This window comes from Herpailurus yagouaroundi, unplaced genomic scaffold (assembly GCF_014898765.1).
Source record: "Herpailurus yagouaroundi ecotype Mexico unplaced genomic scaffold, PumYag 159, whole genome shotgun sequence".
NCBI classification, from domain to species: Eukaryota; Metazoa; Chordata; class Mammalia; order Carnivora; family Felidae; genus Herpailurus; species Herpailurus yagouaroundi.
Genome location: NW_024412400.1, coordinates 65,888,096 through 65,903,668, shown reverse-complemented (window position 1 = coordinate 65,903,668; position 15,573 = coordinate 65,888,096). Strand labels below are relative to the sequence as shown.

At 33.7% G+C, this 15,573-nt stretch overlaps 1 protein-coding gene across 6 annotated transcripts in view; it reads right to left on the bottom strand.

The window, feature by feature from the left end:
- Positions 1-7,650: 7,650 nt before the first annotated feature.
- The window catches only part of ECT2 (epithelial cell transforming 2), a 122,575-nt gene continuing 114,652 nt past the window's right edge, over positions 7,651-15,573 (bottom strand). For all 6 annotated transcript variants that reach the window (XM_040480771.1, XM_040480770.1, XM_040480768.1 and 3 more), the window contains 3 exons: positions 12,536-12,643; positions 11,409-11,555; positions 7,651-8,061 (listed from right to left, as the gene is read on the bottom strand). In XM_040480771.1, the coding sequence (XP_040336705.1) occupies positions 7,972-8,061; positions 11,409-11,555; positions 12,536-12,643 (345 nt within the window). In that variant the 3' untranslated portion in view covers positions 7,651-7,971. The remainder of the gene's footprint in view (positions 8,062-11,408; positions 11,556-12,535; positions 12,644-15,573) is intronic.

Here is a 15,573-nt window from a genome sequence, read left to right as displayed (position 1 = left end):
GTCAGAAGTTCAGCTGATAAATAATGCCTAAAGCTGACAGTTGAAGAAACAGCAGTGTTTTCTATTATTTAAAGTTAGGGAAGTAACCATTAGAAACACTAAAACCAGAAATAGTATAAGCATTTATTATTTTTTAATCAAGTAGAAAATTATACAGTTCTTTGCTTAAAAAAAATAAAGTTATAATGAATTTGGCATGAATTAATTCTAGGGAAGTTGAAACCACAAAAGCCAAACAAATCAAGCTTAATCTATTCTTTTGCAAATGAATTCAGCCTGGCAGATTTATTTGGAAGTGAAAAATAATCTCGCAGCCTACAATATTTTCCCAGGTCTCTGCCACACTTTCCCAGGGTTATTTCCAGCAACGCCACTCCTCTTGGCAGCGAGGCTCAAATCCTGGGGAGGTACGATATTAGTGCCTTATGTCACATTTTCAAACTCTACGAAAATGATCCTGGCCCGCAGCCCGATTTCATCCAGGCTCCTGTGGCTGCTCTTCTAGCTTCAGCATGTGGAGGCAGTGTATGTGGATGGCTGAAACACTCCCTCCGATGGATTGCTACAGAGGTTATCAGCTTTCGCACTTCTTCCAGGCAGGCGATCAGCCAAGCAGTTTCCATCAGGAACAACAAGACTGCTCTCTGGACCACTGCACATGTCAGAGCTGCTCCCTTTCTCTTCGCTTTACCTAACGCTCTTCCATACGATGTTTACAATCTGCATCTTCCTATGGCACATCTAACAGGAACATGTTCAATTTATACCTGCTGAGAGGAACTAAAACCCCAAAGGTATTTAGACATACACTGAATGTGGTTATTCTTCACATCAGTGATATAGCTGGTGCACTTTCCCCGATATACTGGAACAATTTCAAGTTAGTGAGCATCTGTTACCTGTCAGGTTCTGTGCTAGGAATTGACAGTCTAGTTTAACAGATAAATTCGACCCCCGAAAAGTAACAAAATTTAAGTACTGTGATGAAGGCAAACAAACACAGAATGCTGCTAGAACATGCAGAAGGGGAACTAACCTAGCCTGAGATATAGAGTGACAAGGAAGGCTTCTTAAAGGAGAGGATATTTCAGCAAAAAAGGAGAGGGTGGGCATTTGAGGAAGAGGGTACAGTATAGATAAGGAGCCAGAATAAGAGTGAGGAATGTTCTGGGAAGGTTTCCTAGAGGAAGTGGTGAGTGAGGGCCCTAAGGAGGTAGAATGGGGGCAGATCATAAAGGGAGGACCAATGTAATATGCTAAGAAGCCTACATTTTTCTGGAAGTCTCTAGCAGAGACATCACAACGTTTTCAACAGGCTTGGGAAGATTACTCTGGCTCTAAAGGATGGACCACAGAAGGAGAAGAAAAATATCAGTGAGAAGGGAAATCAGACACTTCCTAATCTACCTCAAAACCCCTCTGTCTTACTGAAGCCATTCCTGGAGTATGTGCTACCTACCTCACTTCTGCCCCAGGCCATTTCTGAGGCTTTGTGGTGTCAAAATTGCTTGACATTCATGCACATGCTGCCTGGAACTGCTGGAAACCTAACCTAAAAAAACTGGGGATGGAAGCAGAGAAATCAATGCTTCCCCCTTTCACACAACAAATAAATTTTTTTCACTTTATCAAGTGGCCAACTTGATAAAGCAAACTGTGTTGGCTTTCCCTCTGTCTCTTCATTGCTACTTCTCAAGACAAACCACCTCAAAAACAACAAACCTCCCCCCCTCCGCCCCCACCACCACCACCTTGAATACAAGTCTTGTTCCACATTGTGCTTTTGCGGATCTGAAGCTAAGAGTGGATTAGATTACCACATAAATCCAGGAGAAAGGCATGTATGCCTGAAATAAAGCATAACAGTTGGAATAGAGATGAGGGCATGGATTCATTTATGAGACCCTAAGGATGTGGGATCAGCTGGCTGACTATGAAGAATAAGAGAGACAAGCCAAAACATAGGATGATTCTCAGGTGTCTGGCTCAGGTGATAGTGTGGATGGTAATGCCATTCACAGAAAGCTGTAGAGAAAAAAAACAGTATTACAGGGGTGAAGGAAGGAGAAGAGACCTCAGATTTAAAACTACAAAGTGTGAGATGGTTTTAAATCAGGGGATGTATTATAAATAGATACAGTTTTATAGATACATGGACATAGATGTAGGGATAGAGATACATACGTACATACATACATACACAAAATAGTATAGTGTATGTAAGAAACAAAGAAATAAAAACCAAAGATGGATTATTTGGGGAGCATCTACATATAAAGGATGGTAAAAGATTATTTTATGCACTTAAAGAGATCTGTTGAGATGTAGCTCAACAGGTAGCAGGGAAAAAAGTAGTGACACAAAAGCCAAAGGAGGAAAGCCTTTTTATAAAAGGAGGGAATGATGCATTAAAAAGAATAAAGTATCTAGGAATAAATTTAACCAAGGAGGTAAAAGATCTGTACACTGAAACTACAAGACATTAATAAAAGCAGTTAAAGAAGATTCAAATAAATGGAAAGATATTCCATGCTCATGGACTGAAAGAATACTGTTAAAATGTCCACTCTATCCAAAGCAATCATAACATAACGCAGTCTGTATCAAAATTACAATGGCATTTTTTTTACAAGAAAAGAAGAAACAATCCTAAAATTTATAGGGAACCACAGAAGACCCAAATAGCCAAAGGAATCTTGAAAAAGAATGGAGCTGGAGCCATCACCCCCGGCCTCCAATTTCAAACTATATTACAAAGCTATAGTAACACAAACAGTATGGCATTGGCATAAAAACATACATTGCTCAATGGAAGAAACAAAGAGCCCACAAATAAACTCATGCATATGTGGTCAATTAACTTACAACAAAGGAGCTAAGACTATACAGTGAGGAAAGGACAGGTTCTTCAATAAACAGTGTTGGGAAAACTGGAGAGCCACATGTAAAAGAATCAAACTAGACCTCTATCTTCAACATACACAAAAAATTAACTCAAAATGGATTAAAGACTTGAAAGGAAGACCTGAAACCATAAAACTCCTAGAAGAAAACATAGGTGGTAAGCTCCCTGACACTGGTCTTGGTAAGGCTTGGATTTGATACTGAAAGCAAAGACAACCAGTAAAAGCAAAAATACACAAGCTTTGACTACATCAAATGAAAAAGCTTCTGCACAGCAGAGGAAACTATCAACAAAATGAAAAGGCAATCTAATGAATACAAGAAAATATCTGCAAATCATGTAGCTGATAAGGAGGTAATATCCAAAATACATAATCATACAACTGAATAGCAAAGAAAGAAAACAATCCAATTAAAACTGAGTAGAGGACCTGAATAGACATTTTCCAAATACATACAGGTGGCTAACAGGTATAAAAATGTGCTCAACATCACTAATTATCAAGAAAATGCAAATTTAAATGCAATGAGATATCCTCTCATACCAGTTAGAATTGGCTATTATCAGAAAGGTAAAAGATAACAAGAGATGGTAAAAATGTGGGGAAAAGCCAACTCTTGTGAATTATTGATGGAAATGTAAATTGGTGCAGCCACGATGGAAAGCAGTATGGAAGTACCTCAAAAATTAAAAATAGAACTACCATACGATCCAGCAATATTAACCACTTCATTTTTTCAATTATGAAATGCTTGTTTTTCTACAGGGATGTCTAATATTTTTGGCTTTTTAGTTCTTTATAATCCACTTCTAGGTGAGTCCCTTATCAGCTATGTGTATTGTGAACATCTCCTCTGTGACTTTTGCTCTTAATGATGTCTTTTCAGGACAAGAAGTTCCTAATTTTAATGCAGATTTATCAGTCTTTCTTACTATAATTATCTTAAACATAGTGACACATTTGAGCAACATTTTCCAGCCCCAGACAGATTAAGATACTCTCCTATATTATCTAGTAAAATTTTTATAGTTTCACTTTTCATATTTACATCTCTAATTCCCTTGGAATTCATTTTGTATAGAGTGTGAAGATATTAGATTTTTCTCTTTAAAGACAAAAGATACCTATTTTCCTCAGCACCATTTATTGAATATTGTGTTCACTGTGTTCAGTTTTAAAGTGCCACTTTTGTTAGTTTATTGGTTTTCAATTATGATCCATTAATTTCTTTGTGCTCAGTGCACTGAGCCTTCCAATATCTCGCTGTCTTGACTACTAGTTATTTTTGTGAAATGTTTATTATTTTGAAGGGGGGTTGCAGAGAGAGAGAGACAGAGACACAAAATCCCAAGCAGTTTCCATCTATCAGCACAGAGCCCAATGCAGGGGCTTGATCTCACAAACTGTGAAATCATGACCTGAGCCAAAACCAAGAGTTGGACGCTTAACTGACTCAACTATCCAGGAGCCCCTGATTATTAGTTTTATAATAAACCTTGTTTCTGATAGAGTAAGTTCTCTCACTCCTTCAACTGATTGATCATTCTTAACCCTTGGTATATGCACATACATTCTAGACACAACTTGTCATTTACACACCACAAACACAAACCTGTATTTTGATTGATTGGCTTAGATTTCTATCAATTTCCCACACCTGGAGATTTCCATATTTTTCTTTTAACCTCAGTTATATACTAAAATTATTTTTAAATTATATTTCAGCCTGGCTGGCTCAGTTGTTTAAGCAACGAACTTCGGCTCAGATCACGATCTTGTGCGTTCAAGCCCTGCTAAGGCTCAGTGCTAATAGCGCAGGGACTGCTTCAGGATCCTGTCTCCCTCTCTCTCTCTTTCTCTGCCCCTCCCCTGCTTGCACGTGCTTTCTAAGTAAATAAATATTTCATAAACGTTTAATTTTTCTTTTAGAAGGACACCCACTCTGAATGTATTTAGTCATATTGCCCAAAAGTCCTTAGTTGAAATTTTATGAAGAACAGTGGCTGAATTTTACTAAATGACCTTATAGAAAATATTGATGTCATTTTTTTTTTCTCCTATAAACTGTCAATAAGACATACTGGTAAACTTCCAAATGCTGAACCACATTTGTATTCTTGAAAGAACACTATTTGATGCAGTAAAATCCCTAAAACAATTCAAAAGGCTCTTTAGCATTAATATTGCAGCCATCTAGGAAACTGATTCCCATTTTGGCTCCCTAATGGTACTGAGTTGAGATATAAACTTGAATCAAACTGTTTTAGTCTAAGAAGGCTAAAGCAATAGATGAGGATATATTCAGATTTCAAATCAATGTAATGCACCATTATCCTGTAATCATGTTGTATGTCACATGACTGATCCTTCTTCCTTCAGTCAAGAGAAGTATGTTCCATTTACCATGATCATTATGTCGATCTAGACTTACCATGTTTATTAATCAGTCCAATGGTCATATATTTGGCTGGACTGTTATTTTAATTATACTTCTAGACTTAATTGTTAATAATTTAATTTATGCTTCTATATTCATAATTGAAATTAATCAGTACTTCTCTTTCTTACATTATCCTTTTAAAACGTTAATATAAAGTTTATGTTAACTTCACAAAATGAACTGGATAGCTGACAATCTTTTTTAATTCTGCAAAGTATGACTATTACTATACATTAAGTAGTCTTTAAATGCTGGCACTCAGCTTTAAAATCATTTGGAATTTGCATCTTTTTTTTAGCAGTGCATATTTAACTTGTGCTATTTATTGGGCCATTAGAATTCTCTACTTCCTCTTGAGTCAACTTTGGCTATACTTTGTCTAGGTCCTCCAGATTTTCAAATTTGTTATAGAGTTAACATTTTCTTACATCTCTTTCATAAATGTGATTCTTTATTGTTATGGTTCTATGTTTAATACCTCATGTGGAAAATTATATGGTGTAGCCTGCAAATACAAGAATAGATTAACATTACAAAATGTATTACTGTAATGCAACTGATTAAAGATCACTAAATAAAACATGTTCTCAATAGAGAAGGAAAGCTTAATTATATTTAATATCCATACATGATAAAGCATCTTAACAGATTAAGTATACAGTCTTTTTTTTTTTTCATGTTTATTTATTTTTGAGAGAGAGAAGAATTTCGAGCAGAAAGAGAAGCAGATGTGAAGTGGGTTCTGTGCTGACAGCCCGATGTGGGGCTTGAACTCACAAATCATAAGATAATGACCTGAGTTGAAAGTGGATACCTAACTGACTGCGCCACCCATGCACCCCCATACAAACAGTCTTTAATTGATAACGGGGATATAACAAAAATACTAGTTGTAGAGCAGGTATCATGAGAAAAACTAGAGGCATTCCTTTTAAAGTTAAAATTAACTACCTGCTAATATTTTGCCAGTGTTCATCCAATATGTTTCCAACTTCATGCCTTATCTCAGGTTATTTTCTCTCACTGGAAACACCATACTTTTGGAGGGAATCACAGCTCCATTTCTAATAAAATGATAAAAGCTGTGTAATTTCCGCCAGAAAAATGCATACATGCACATAAACACAAAATTTTATATAAACTATCATAGGATTCACTACACCCATTCTGCAAAATAGATTCTAGATTAAAAGCTGTCATCCTACATAAAGCTCAGTAGATGTAACGGTCAAAAATATTAATGGAGAAAGGAATAGGCAAATAAATACGCAAGCAAATATATGAGAGCAGAGGTAGATGCAAGCATTCATACCGAGCTATGAAAATCTGTGTAAAAGAATTGTTTAAAACATGAAACAAGATATACTTGAGTTTTAAGTATTTATTTACAAAGTTCTTACTAATACACTGCTTTTAAAATATATCAATAGTCATTTACTATTTAAAAATGGCAAATATGTGGCACAGAAAAAAATCTATATAGTCAGTTATACTAATAAAGGAGATGATTGAAATTGTTAAATGACAATTAAATGTTTGCAGTACTCCCTACAGATAGGAACTAAAAGTGCATTTATTCATAGGAACTTGATTATTTTGTTATCACGGACTATAAAACAAAAACAAAAACTATTGTGAAAATTAACATCGGGGTTTGAAAAATATTTTACAACAGCAAATAAATGTATTTTGATTTTACATTTAATTATAGGACCAAAATAAAAGGTAGACCATACACATACCTATGTATTTTACAGCAAATTAGTAAAACTGGTGCCAACTTTAGAATTATTTCATAAAAAGTATAAACACTCTATCCCACAACTTCTCCCATGGTCTTATCCTTCACAATAAAATTTCACACACTATCAAACTAAGTGAAGATTTGCTAGTGGCTAAAATCACCGAAAATATATGGTCTCTGAAAAAGTTATAAGTATACCCTAATATCATGTTTGACAAAGTATACATTATTCTTTAATCTTTCTGTCCTTATCTCAATTTGTAAAAGTATTTTGAAACAATCTCCTTTAACCATTATTCTTATTAATAAGGGCAAATCTTTAAAAATCCACTCTAGATCTCGAAAACACTTGAGAATAAAATAAACTGCAACAGAAGCAGTTAAACAACTATTTCAAATAGCACATGTGAAACAAGTCCCCACTATTAATCAGGAATCTGTGGTTTTTTATCTAGTAAGTACTGTGATATCACTTAATTTCTTCACAAATTGAGATACACAAATAGGTATTTCCAAAAATTCATTCATTGACACTATATACAAAGAGATTCACAGCGGTATTTCGCATCCACCAATAAAATTTATTTACTGTTATCAAGTTGCAAAGCTACTAATATCGTGAATAACTTAAATTATTGGTCTTTGAATGAAGGACTCGAGGGAAGAGAAAAATTACATCAAAATCAATATAATTTTTTACATGAATTACTTAAAAAAATGTAAGAGGTTAACCTTACACTTTAAAGAAGAAAATCAAATGGCATAGTTTAGTGTTACCTACATTCTTTCCAGCTTTCCCCAAGTGCTAATGACAAGTACCATTTAAGTCAGTTTAAGTATGAAGTGTTTTTAAGTTGCTCTAAATTAAGATTTTTTAAGCTTCATATCAAATGAGTTGTAGATCGACTTAAAGTATGACTTCTCCTTTCAAAGAAGGAAGGCAGGCTGACAAGGGAGGGTGATGGGATACCCTGTAAAAACAAGACAAATATTTTATACTTAAAAGTTTTCTTTTAAAAAAGTATAACACAGTTTAGGATCATGCATATCATTTTAAAATTAATACAATTAATTAAAAAACATCTGAAAATTCTAAACTCTTCAAATAAATAAAAGAATTTAAATTAGGGGGGGATAGGGAGAAAACATAAAACTATTTTAGCATTCTGAAAAAAAAATGGACTAGTTAACTACATATTAACTCAAATGGAATAGATACTGGCTTACTGCCAGGAAGCTACTAAAATAACTTCAGGTTATTTTAAAAGTTTATAAATTAGTAAGTTTTTGAGGTAAAAAAAACAAACCCTAGTAGTTTCTTCTTAATCATAAAGCAAAATTCAGAGGAGTGAAATTACTTCATGAGAAATAATTCTCTATGATTAAAGGTCATATACTCCTAGAGAGTCTGTATCATGTGCACAACCCATACATAGGTGTGTGTGTGTGTGTGTGTGTGTGTGTGTGTGTGTGTAAGTTTGCTCCATATAAAAAGCAAAATAGCAGCACTTCTTATAATAGAGATTAAGTTACTAAGCTATCTAAACTTATGGTTTCAGAGGTCAAAGTTAAATATCCTCAGAATTTTCAACAATAACAAAAAAACATGCACAAGAACAGCCAAAATCTAAGAGTGCGTGTAAATCAAAATGAGTTCTAAAGAAAGCTACTACTTTATTTTAACATACCATATGAATGGCTAACCATACTAAGACTCCGCAGGTAGCTGGCTGTAAGTTCTCATCAACAAGGTAGTAAAATGTAGTGCTTAAAGAGCTGGGTTGGTAAAGTACTGCCATTCAAATGATAACAAAGATGATTTAAGTAGATAGTATAAAATCTTACTTTATTTTTAGGTGAAACATTTATGATCTGCCATATTAAAAAGCAAAATTTTATGTAAGTGCCATAAATCTAAGATTAAGAATCAGATTTGGAATAAAAATCCATTTTAGATCACAATTATTACTATTCTTTAAAACGATCATTTTCATAAACAGGAAAATTTCTAATGGGATTGACTTTTTTCTGGACTTAAGAGTAAATTACCTACCAAAAAATATCTTTATGTGTCAATACACCTAACACATAGCACAAACTCTAGTAAGCCTAACCTGTTGTGAATTCAAAGAAGGTATAAAGTTGTGAATTCAAAAGTCCCCACCCACCTAATAAAGATTCAATGAAGAAAGAATACTTTCTTTTTTCACAAATACACATTTCAAATAGCTAATAAGCTCACATTAAACTTCACGAGGCTTGTTTCCATTACTGGCTGGCATATCTCCTAATTCTTCACAAATGTCAAAGATGACTTGGATAGGACTTTTTTGCAAATTTGAAAAATCAACAGTTCCATCTAGTATCTCTGAAAAGCTAGCTTGTGAGGTAGAATGACGTATAGATCAAAACCAGGAGTTTTGAGAGCGCCCACCAGTAGAGTTTGAGCACTGTACATAAGCATACTTAGTAAATCCAACTGTATTGCTTGTGGAAACAAAATGGGCAATCTGTTAGAACAGAAATAAGCAATTGAGAAGAGGACATGAATGTCTTAAAGATATTTTAGGTACTTCTTATATTATCTACATAGGAGTGACAAAATTATAAATAATTTTCTAAAAATTTTCCATAAAGTCCAATTATATTCATTTGAAGAGAAATGTTTATAATAGTTACTATAGATGCAGGAAGTAAACAAGGGATAGTACTTTGGCCTAACTGTATTTTGTCCATTTTAATTCATTTTCATTTATCAAATTTCTTTGCACAAATTTATAATATCAGGCACAACTTCGCTCCCATTGGAAGGCTAACCTTCATCCAAAATTTTTATAAACATACTCATAGATTCAACTGTAAGTCTTTGATGTATTAACCAAGACTTAATTGGCTTTAAAAAAAATAAGAATTATTGAATATTATGTACCTTATCTATAAATTTTATATAAGAGGTGACCACTCATAAAACTCTAGACCATTCATGATGTGCCAGGTACTGTTCAAAGCACTTCTCATATATTAACTTATATAATCCTTGCAGCTACTACTTTAAATTCATCTTACTAATAGTGAAATTGAAACAGAGAGACCTTAAATAACTTGCCAAAAGTCCTACAGCTAGCAAATAGCTGAGCCAGGATTTGAACATGTGAGTTCCAGAGTTCATGCTCTTAACCACTATTCAAATTGCCTCTCATATAAAATCACATCATACATATATGTGTGTGTATGTGTGTGTATTTAATCCTTATAATAGAACTATATGGTTAAGTACTATTAACCTCTTTTTTTCTCAGCTGCAAAAAGGAAGATAAGAGAACAAGAAACTTGCTGAAGGACACACAACTAAGAAGTGACAGTCACTTGGGGCACCTGGGTGGCTCAGTTGGTTGAGCGCCAACCTCAGCTCAGGTCATGATCTCACAGGTTTGTGAGTTTGAGCCCCGGGTTGGGCTCTGTGCTGACAGCTCAGAGCCTGGAGCCTGCTTCAGATTCTATGTCTCGCTCTCTGTCTCTTCCCCTCCCCTGCTTATGTTTGGGTACTCACTCTCTCTCTCTCTCAAAAATAAAATAAACATAAAAAAAAAAAAAAAAAACACCTTAAAAAAAAAAAAAAAATTTTTAATTGTTTTTTTAAAATTATACTTTTTAAAAAAAAAAAAAATATAAAAAAAAAAAAAAAAACACCTTAAAAAAAAAAAAAGAAGTGTTACTTGCTTTTGTTAACCTTAGTAGGTTAGATCAATAATAATTTTACAAACAACAAATACATCACTCACATACTTAGAATGTTAGAAATGTCCCCAATATTAAATATCAAATACATCTAACACCACTAGAAATTTGAATTATTCAGGAAACATTTAAAAATATACACATGAATTTAGAATCCATATCATCCTTCAGCTTCAGAGTTTATATTCTACTCGTCACAGAACTAGGTTTTTAAAAAAAACCTCTAGGTTTAAAAAAACCCCTCAATCTCCGCTATCTTATTGGAGCCAATCTACATAAACAGAACCATCATTATTTACATGAGTTAAAGTGATGGGACTCATTAAAATAGGTTTCTTTTCTGAGAGATTTTTTAATGTATCTCAATCCCAATAAAATTTCATATCGAACTACACTTTATATCTCTAGTTCATTAAGTGAAGTTTTTCTCAGTTACCTTTACCCAATAAACAAGTTAGAAGTTTAGAGATTAAAAAAAAATGGAGGTATTAACATTTCCATCTTCAAAAAGTTAACAAACTCCATACCAACTCCATAAATGTGAGTAAGTCATTTAGCCCATTAGATCAAAGTCACTTACTGCTAATGATGATGTGCTAGACAGACGACTCATTACATGCTTGTCATTGCTGGAAGGACTTCTTCCCTCCACTGAGCTTTGGGATGTCATGAGGGCTCTTCGCAGAGCTCTTTTTGGAGTTTTGGAGAAAGAGAACGCTCTTGTAACCTACAGTTAAAACAAGTTACGATTAATTAAGCCTAATAAGTTAAGCCTAATAAATCTAATATAACTGGTAAGAACATAAACAAAGCCAAATACACATGAAGATTTTCTACAAAGATTATATGGCAGAATTAGAATCTCTTTGGACAAAACAGTGAAAAGTTGTGGTAGTACACTGTAGACTATTCCATTCTGCATTCATAAAGGACCATAGTCGATGGGAGAAAAAAATGTAGGAGGGAAAACAGGGTCTACAAAGAGGAGAAATCTGGGTTTTTATCTGATTTTGCTAAAATTTACTCATGAAATCTCTAACCCAAGGCCACATGAACCTCGATTTATTTATTACAAAGTGAAGGAGCTCACTGAATCGTTATTCAGCATGTTTATCCACTATATATCATACACATTAAATGCTTGGAGATACAAAGATAGTTAAATAAAGGAGAAAGCCTCCCCTCAAAAGCAAACAACAGAAAATTGTAACTTTAGCAGATGATGGCAGCAAATTTTGCTTAAAATATTATAATGCTAGTTCTACTTTTTAAAAGCCCATTACCAACATTCTTACATAGTCCTCAACTCTGATAAGAAGGGAAGTGATCTTCATCATTAGAAGACTGAAACATACGTAAGGTTAGGAATAGATCCGAGGTCTCCTGACTCTGTCATGTGCCCTTTGCTGAAAAATATCTGAGACAATATTTCAGATGAGTGCACACATATCTGCATCTAAGCCACCATCAGTACATTTCTACTGAAGCACAGGTCACAGAAGTATCACTATCAATGGAAGGGATAACAAGCGCTATAGAACGTGCTGAAATAAAACTTATTACCTCTATGGGCCATTTCCTAGAACCAAGAAAACAGCTCTGCTATACAGACTATCCTTACACTGATGTCTGTGGCAATATAATTTTAATATACTCTGAAAAATACATCTTGGAGACATATTAAATAATAAGCTCACTATGACTCACCTTTTTTGAAGTCTTTTTTATTGCTCTAGATGCCCTACTCAATGTACTGTCCATATCTTTAGTATTTACTTCAAAGGATTCTGGATCAGCACTGTAAATAAGATTCTCCTGTTGAAAATATAACACTTTTTATTATTTTAAAATAAGTAAGTAAAATAGAAAATAAAAATACACGACTGTTTCTAAAATCAAACCTTCCATATATATACACATGGAAGTATATATAAATGAAGTTACTCAAGATTTTTTATATGCTTCACATAATTTCTACTCTGAAATGTACTAATTTAAGGATAGTAAAAAATTAGCATTCACTAAATGAAAAATTCATTGCAAGGACCATGGACACCAAAGCAACTGGAAAAAGAACTCAGTATAAAATCTTTTTAACAACACTAAAACCAACAAGCTAGAAACTTAGTGGACAAATGTCTAAGCATAAAGCCTGCTGTAAAACCAATATCAAAAACAATTTTCTTGAGATAATCTATCTAAAATTAAAACATAGACTTTCTCCTACGTTTTCCTTTCTTCCTCAATTAACATCTAGGTAGATTCTAAATTGGAGGTTCTAAACCTGTGATCAAGAGATCCTAGAAGTGGCAATGGATAGAAATCAGGAGGTATGCAACCTCCCTGAAATCATGTGCAAATCTCTGTGTATGCATAAATGCAAAGGACATTTTTCTGAGGAGTGGGCTCATAGCTCATGTTACATTCTAAAAGGAGTCAAAGATTCATGTAAGAACCATTGGTCAAAATTAACCTTAAATGAGACAACTAATCTGCAAGTAACCCAAAATATCACTTGCTCAAATTACATTTGGGCTTTTCAAAAAAAGCAGGTTAGACAAAAAGGTTTTGCACATTTCTATACCAATTTGCCCTTTAAATTTATAAATCTAGGCCATCGGCAAGTTCCCCCGCTAATCTAGCACTATTAAGACGATCCTCCAGCACTGTCATTCTGTGGCTAGAGAGACTCTTATACAACCCTGTGAATATTGGTTTTTCAGGAAATGTTCTCATCTACAAAATGTAGAAAATATCTAGTATAATTAACCCACAGGAATCATAAAACGAGATAATGCATAGTAGTCCTTTGAAATAAAATGTTAAGCTCCTTTACAAACAGCCTTAAATATTATATTCTACAATTATAAATGCTTGCTTTTTGGCTCTTCACCACTGACACCCACATAGACAGGCTTGGTTTTGCCAAACTGTCTTAAAACAAGCAAATCCACCCTGCCAGCTCTAGACCCTCTCATTCCACTTCATCCATTTGCTAATGAGTCCACAGCTTATCTAACCCCATTCAGGTAACCGTGCCTTTTTTTAAACGCACAATTTTTTTTCTAAGTTAAAAAAAAAAAATCACATCTATTATAAAAAATTTGGAAGAAAATTTTAAAAATAAAAATTTCCACAAATGTAGTGACTGTTTGCTATTAACATTTAAACATACTCCTTACATATATTTTTCTATATGCACAAAATGTTTTATTTTAACAAAACTGGAGTCATTCTATTCAGTTTTATATCTTGTATTTTCCAATTCGCTGTATGTTATTGGTTTTTTCCATATCATTGGATACTCAAAGAAATTACTATTAATGAACAAATGATAAAAGTCTCTTCTGATTAGATGAGAATTAATTTTATTTCATTATTTTTGAACAAAAAGTGCCTTTACTTTCTTCTTGTTAAGAAATAAATATTATAACAACATCAAAAAAATACAATACTTAGGAATAAACTTAGTCAGAGATGAAAGACATATACTGTAAACTGTAAAATGCTGCTGAAAAAAATTAAAGACATGAATAAGTAGAAAAACACCCTGTGTTCATGAACTGGAAGATTTAATATTAAGATGTCAATACTACCTAAAGCAATCTACAGCTTCAATGAAATTCCTACAAAAATCCCAATATTTTTGCAAAAAAAAAAGTTCATTCCAAAATTCATACAGAATCACAAGGGACCCCAAATAGCCAAAACAATATTAGGGGGAAAAAGTACAAAGTTTGAAGTCTTAAATTTCTTGGTTTAAAAACCTACTACTGTAATCAAAATAATATGGTACTGTCCTAAGAAACAGAATAGAATGGGATGAAACAGACTAGAGAGCCCAGAAATGAACCCTCATATAATATGGTCAAATGATTTGACAAGGGCATCAAGACTATTCAACAGGAGAAGGACAGTCTTTTCAATAAATGGTGCTGGGAAAACTAAATATCCACAAGCCAAAGAATGAAGCTGGATCCTTATCTTACTCCATATACAAAAATTAACTTGTAATGGATCAAAGATCTAAATATAAGAACTAAAACTACAAAACCTTTGAAGACAAGGAACACAGAGGTCAAAATTTTCAAGGCACTGGATTTAGCAGCAATATCTTGAATACAACACCACAGGCAGAGGTAACAACAACAACAAAAGCCAGAAAATTGGATTTCATAAAAACTGGTAAATATGCAGAAGACACCATTCAATATAGGAGACAGCAACCCACAAAATGGGAGAAAATGTGAATCATATATCTGATATATCTGAGAAGGGATTAGTATCCAAAATATATAGCAAATGCCCAAAACTCAACATCAAAAAAACAAATAACCAGATTCTACATTCACCACCTACATCTCCATTTTCTTACAGGTTTTTGAGATGGTTTCACTTTCAACTCTTGAATCTACCTATAAACTTATGTAGATATAAGGTTAGGATATACATCTAATTTTCCCTAAGTATTTAACCAACTATCTTATTATCATAGGTTAACAATCTTATTAAATTGTTAAAGTACTACATTTATCATACAATAAACTCTTATTTCAGGGACATGTATCCTTTCCATTGATCCACCTTTAATAGTGCAGTTGTGTTCGCATCATTGTAACTTTAAAAATATAATGTAATATCTCATCAGAGAAGCACTGTTTTTTTTTTGTTTTGTTTTGTTTTGTTTTGTTTTGAGAGAGAGAGAGCGGGGTGCAAGTGAGCAAGGGCCTGGGTGGGGGGAGTGG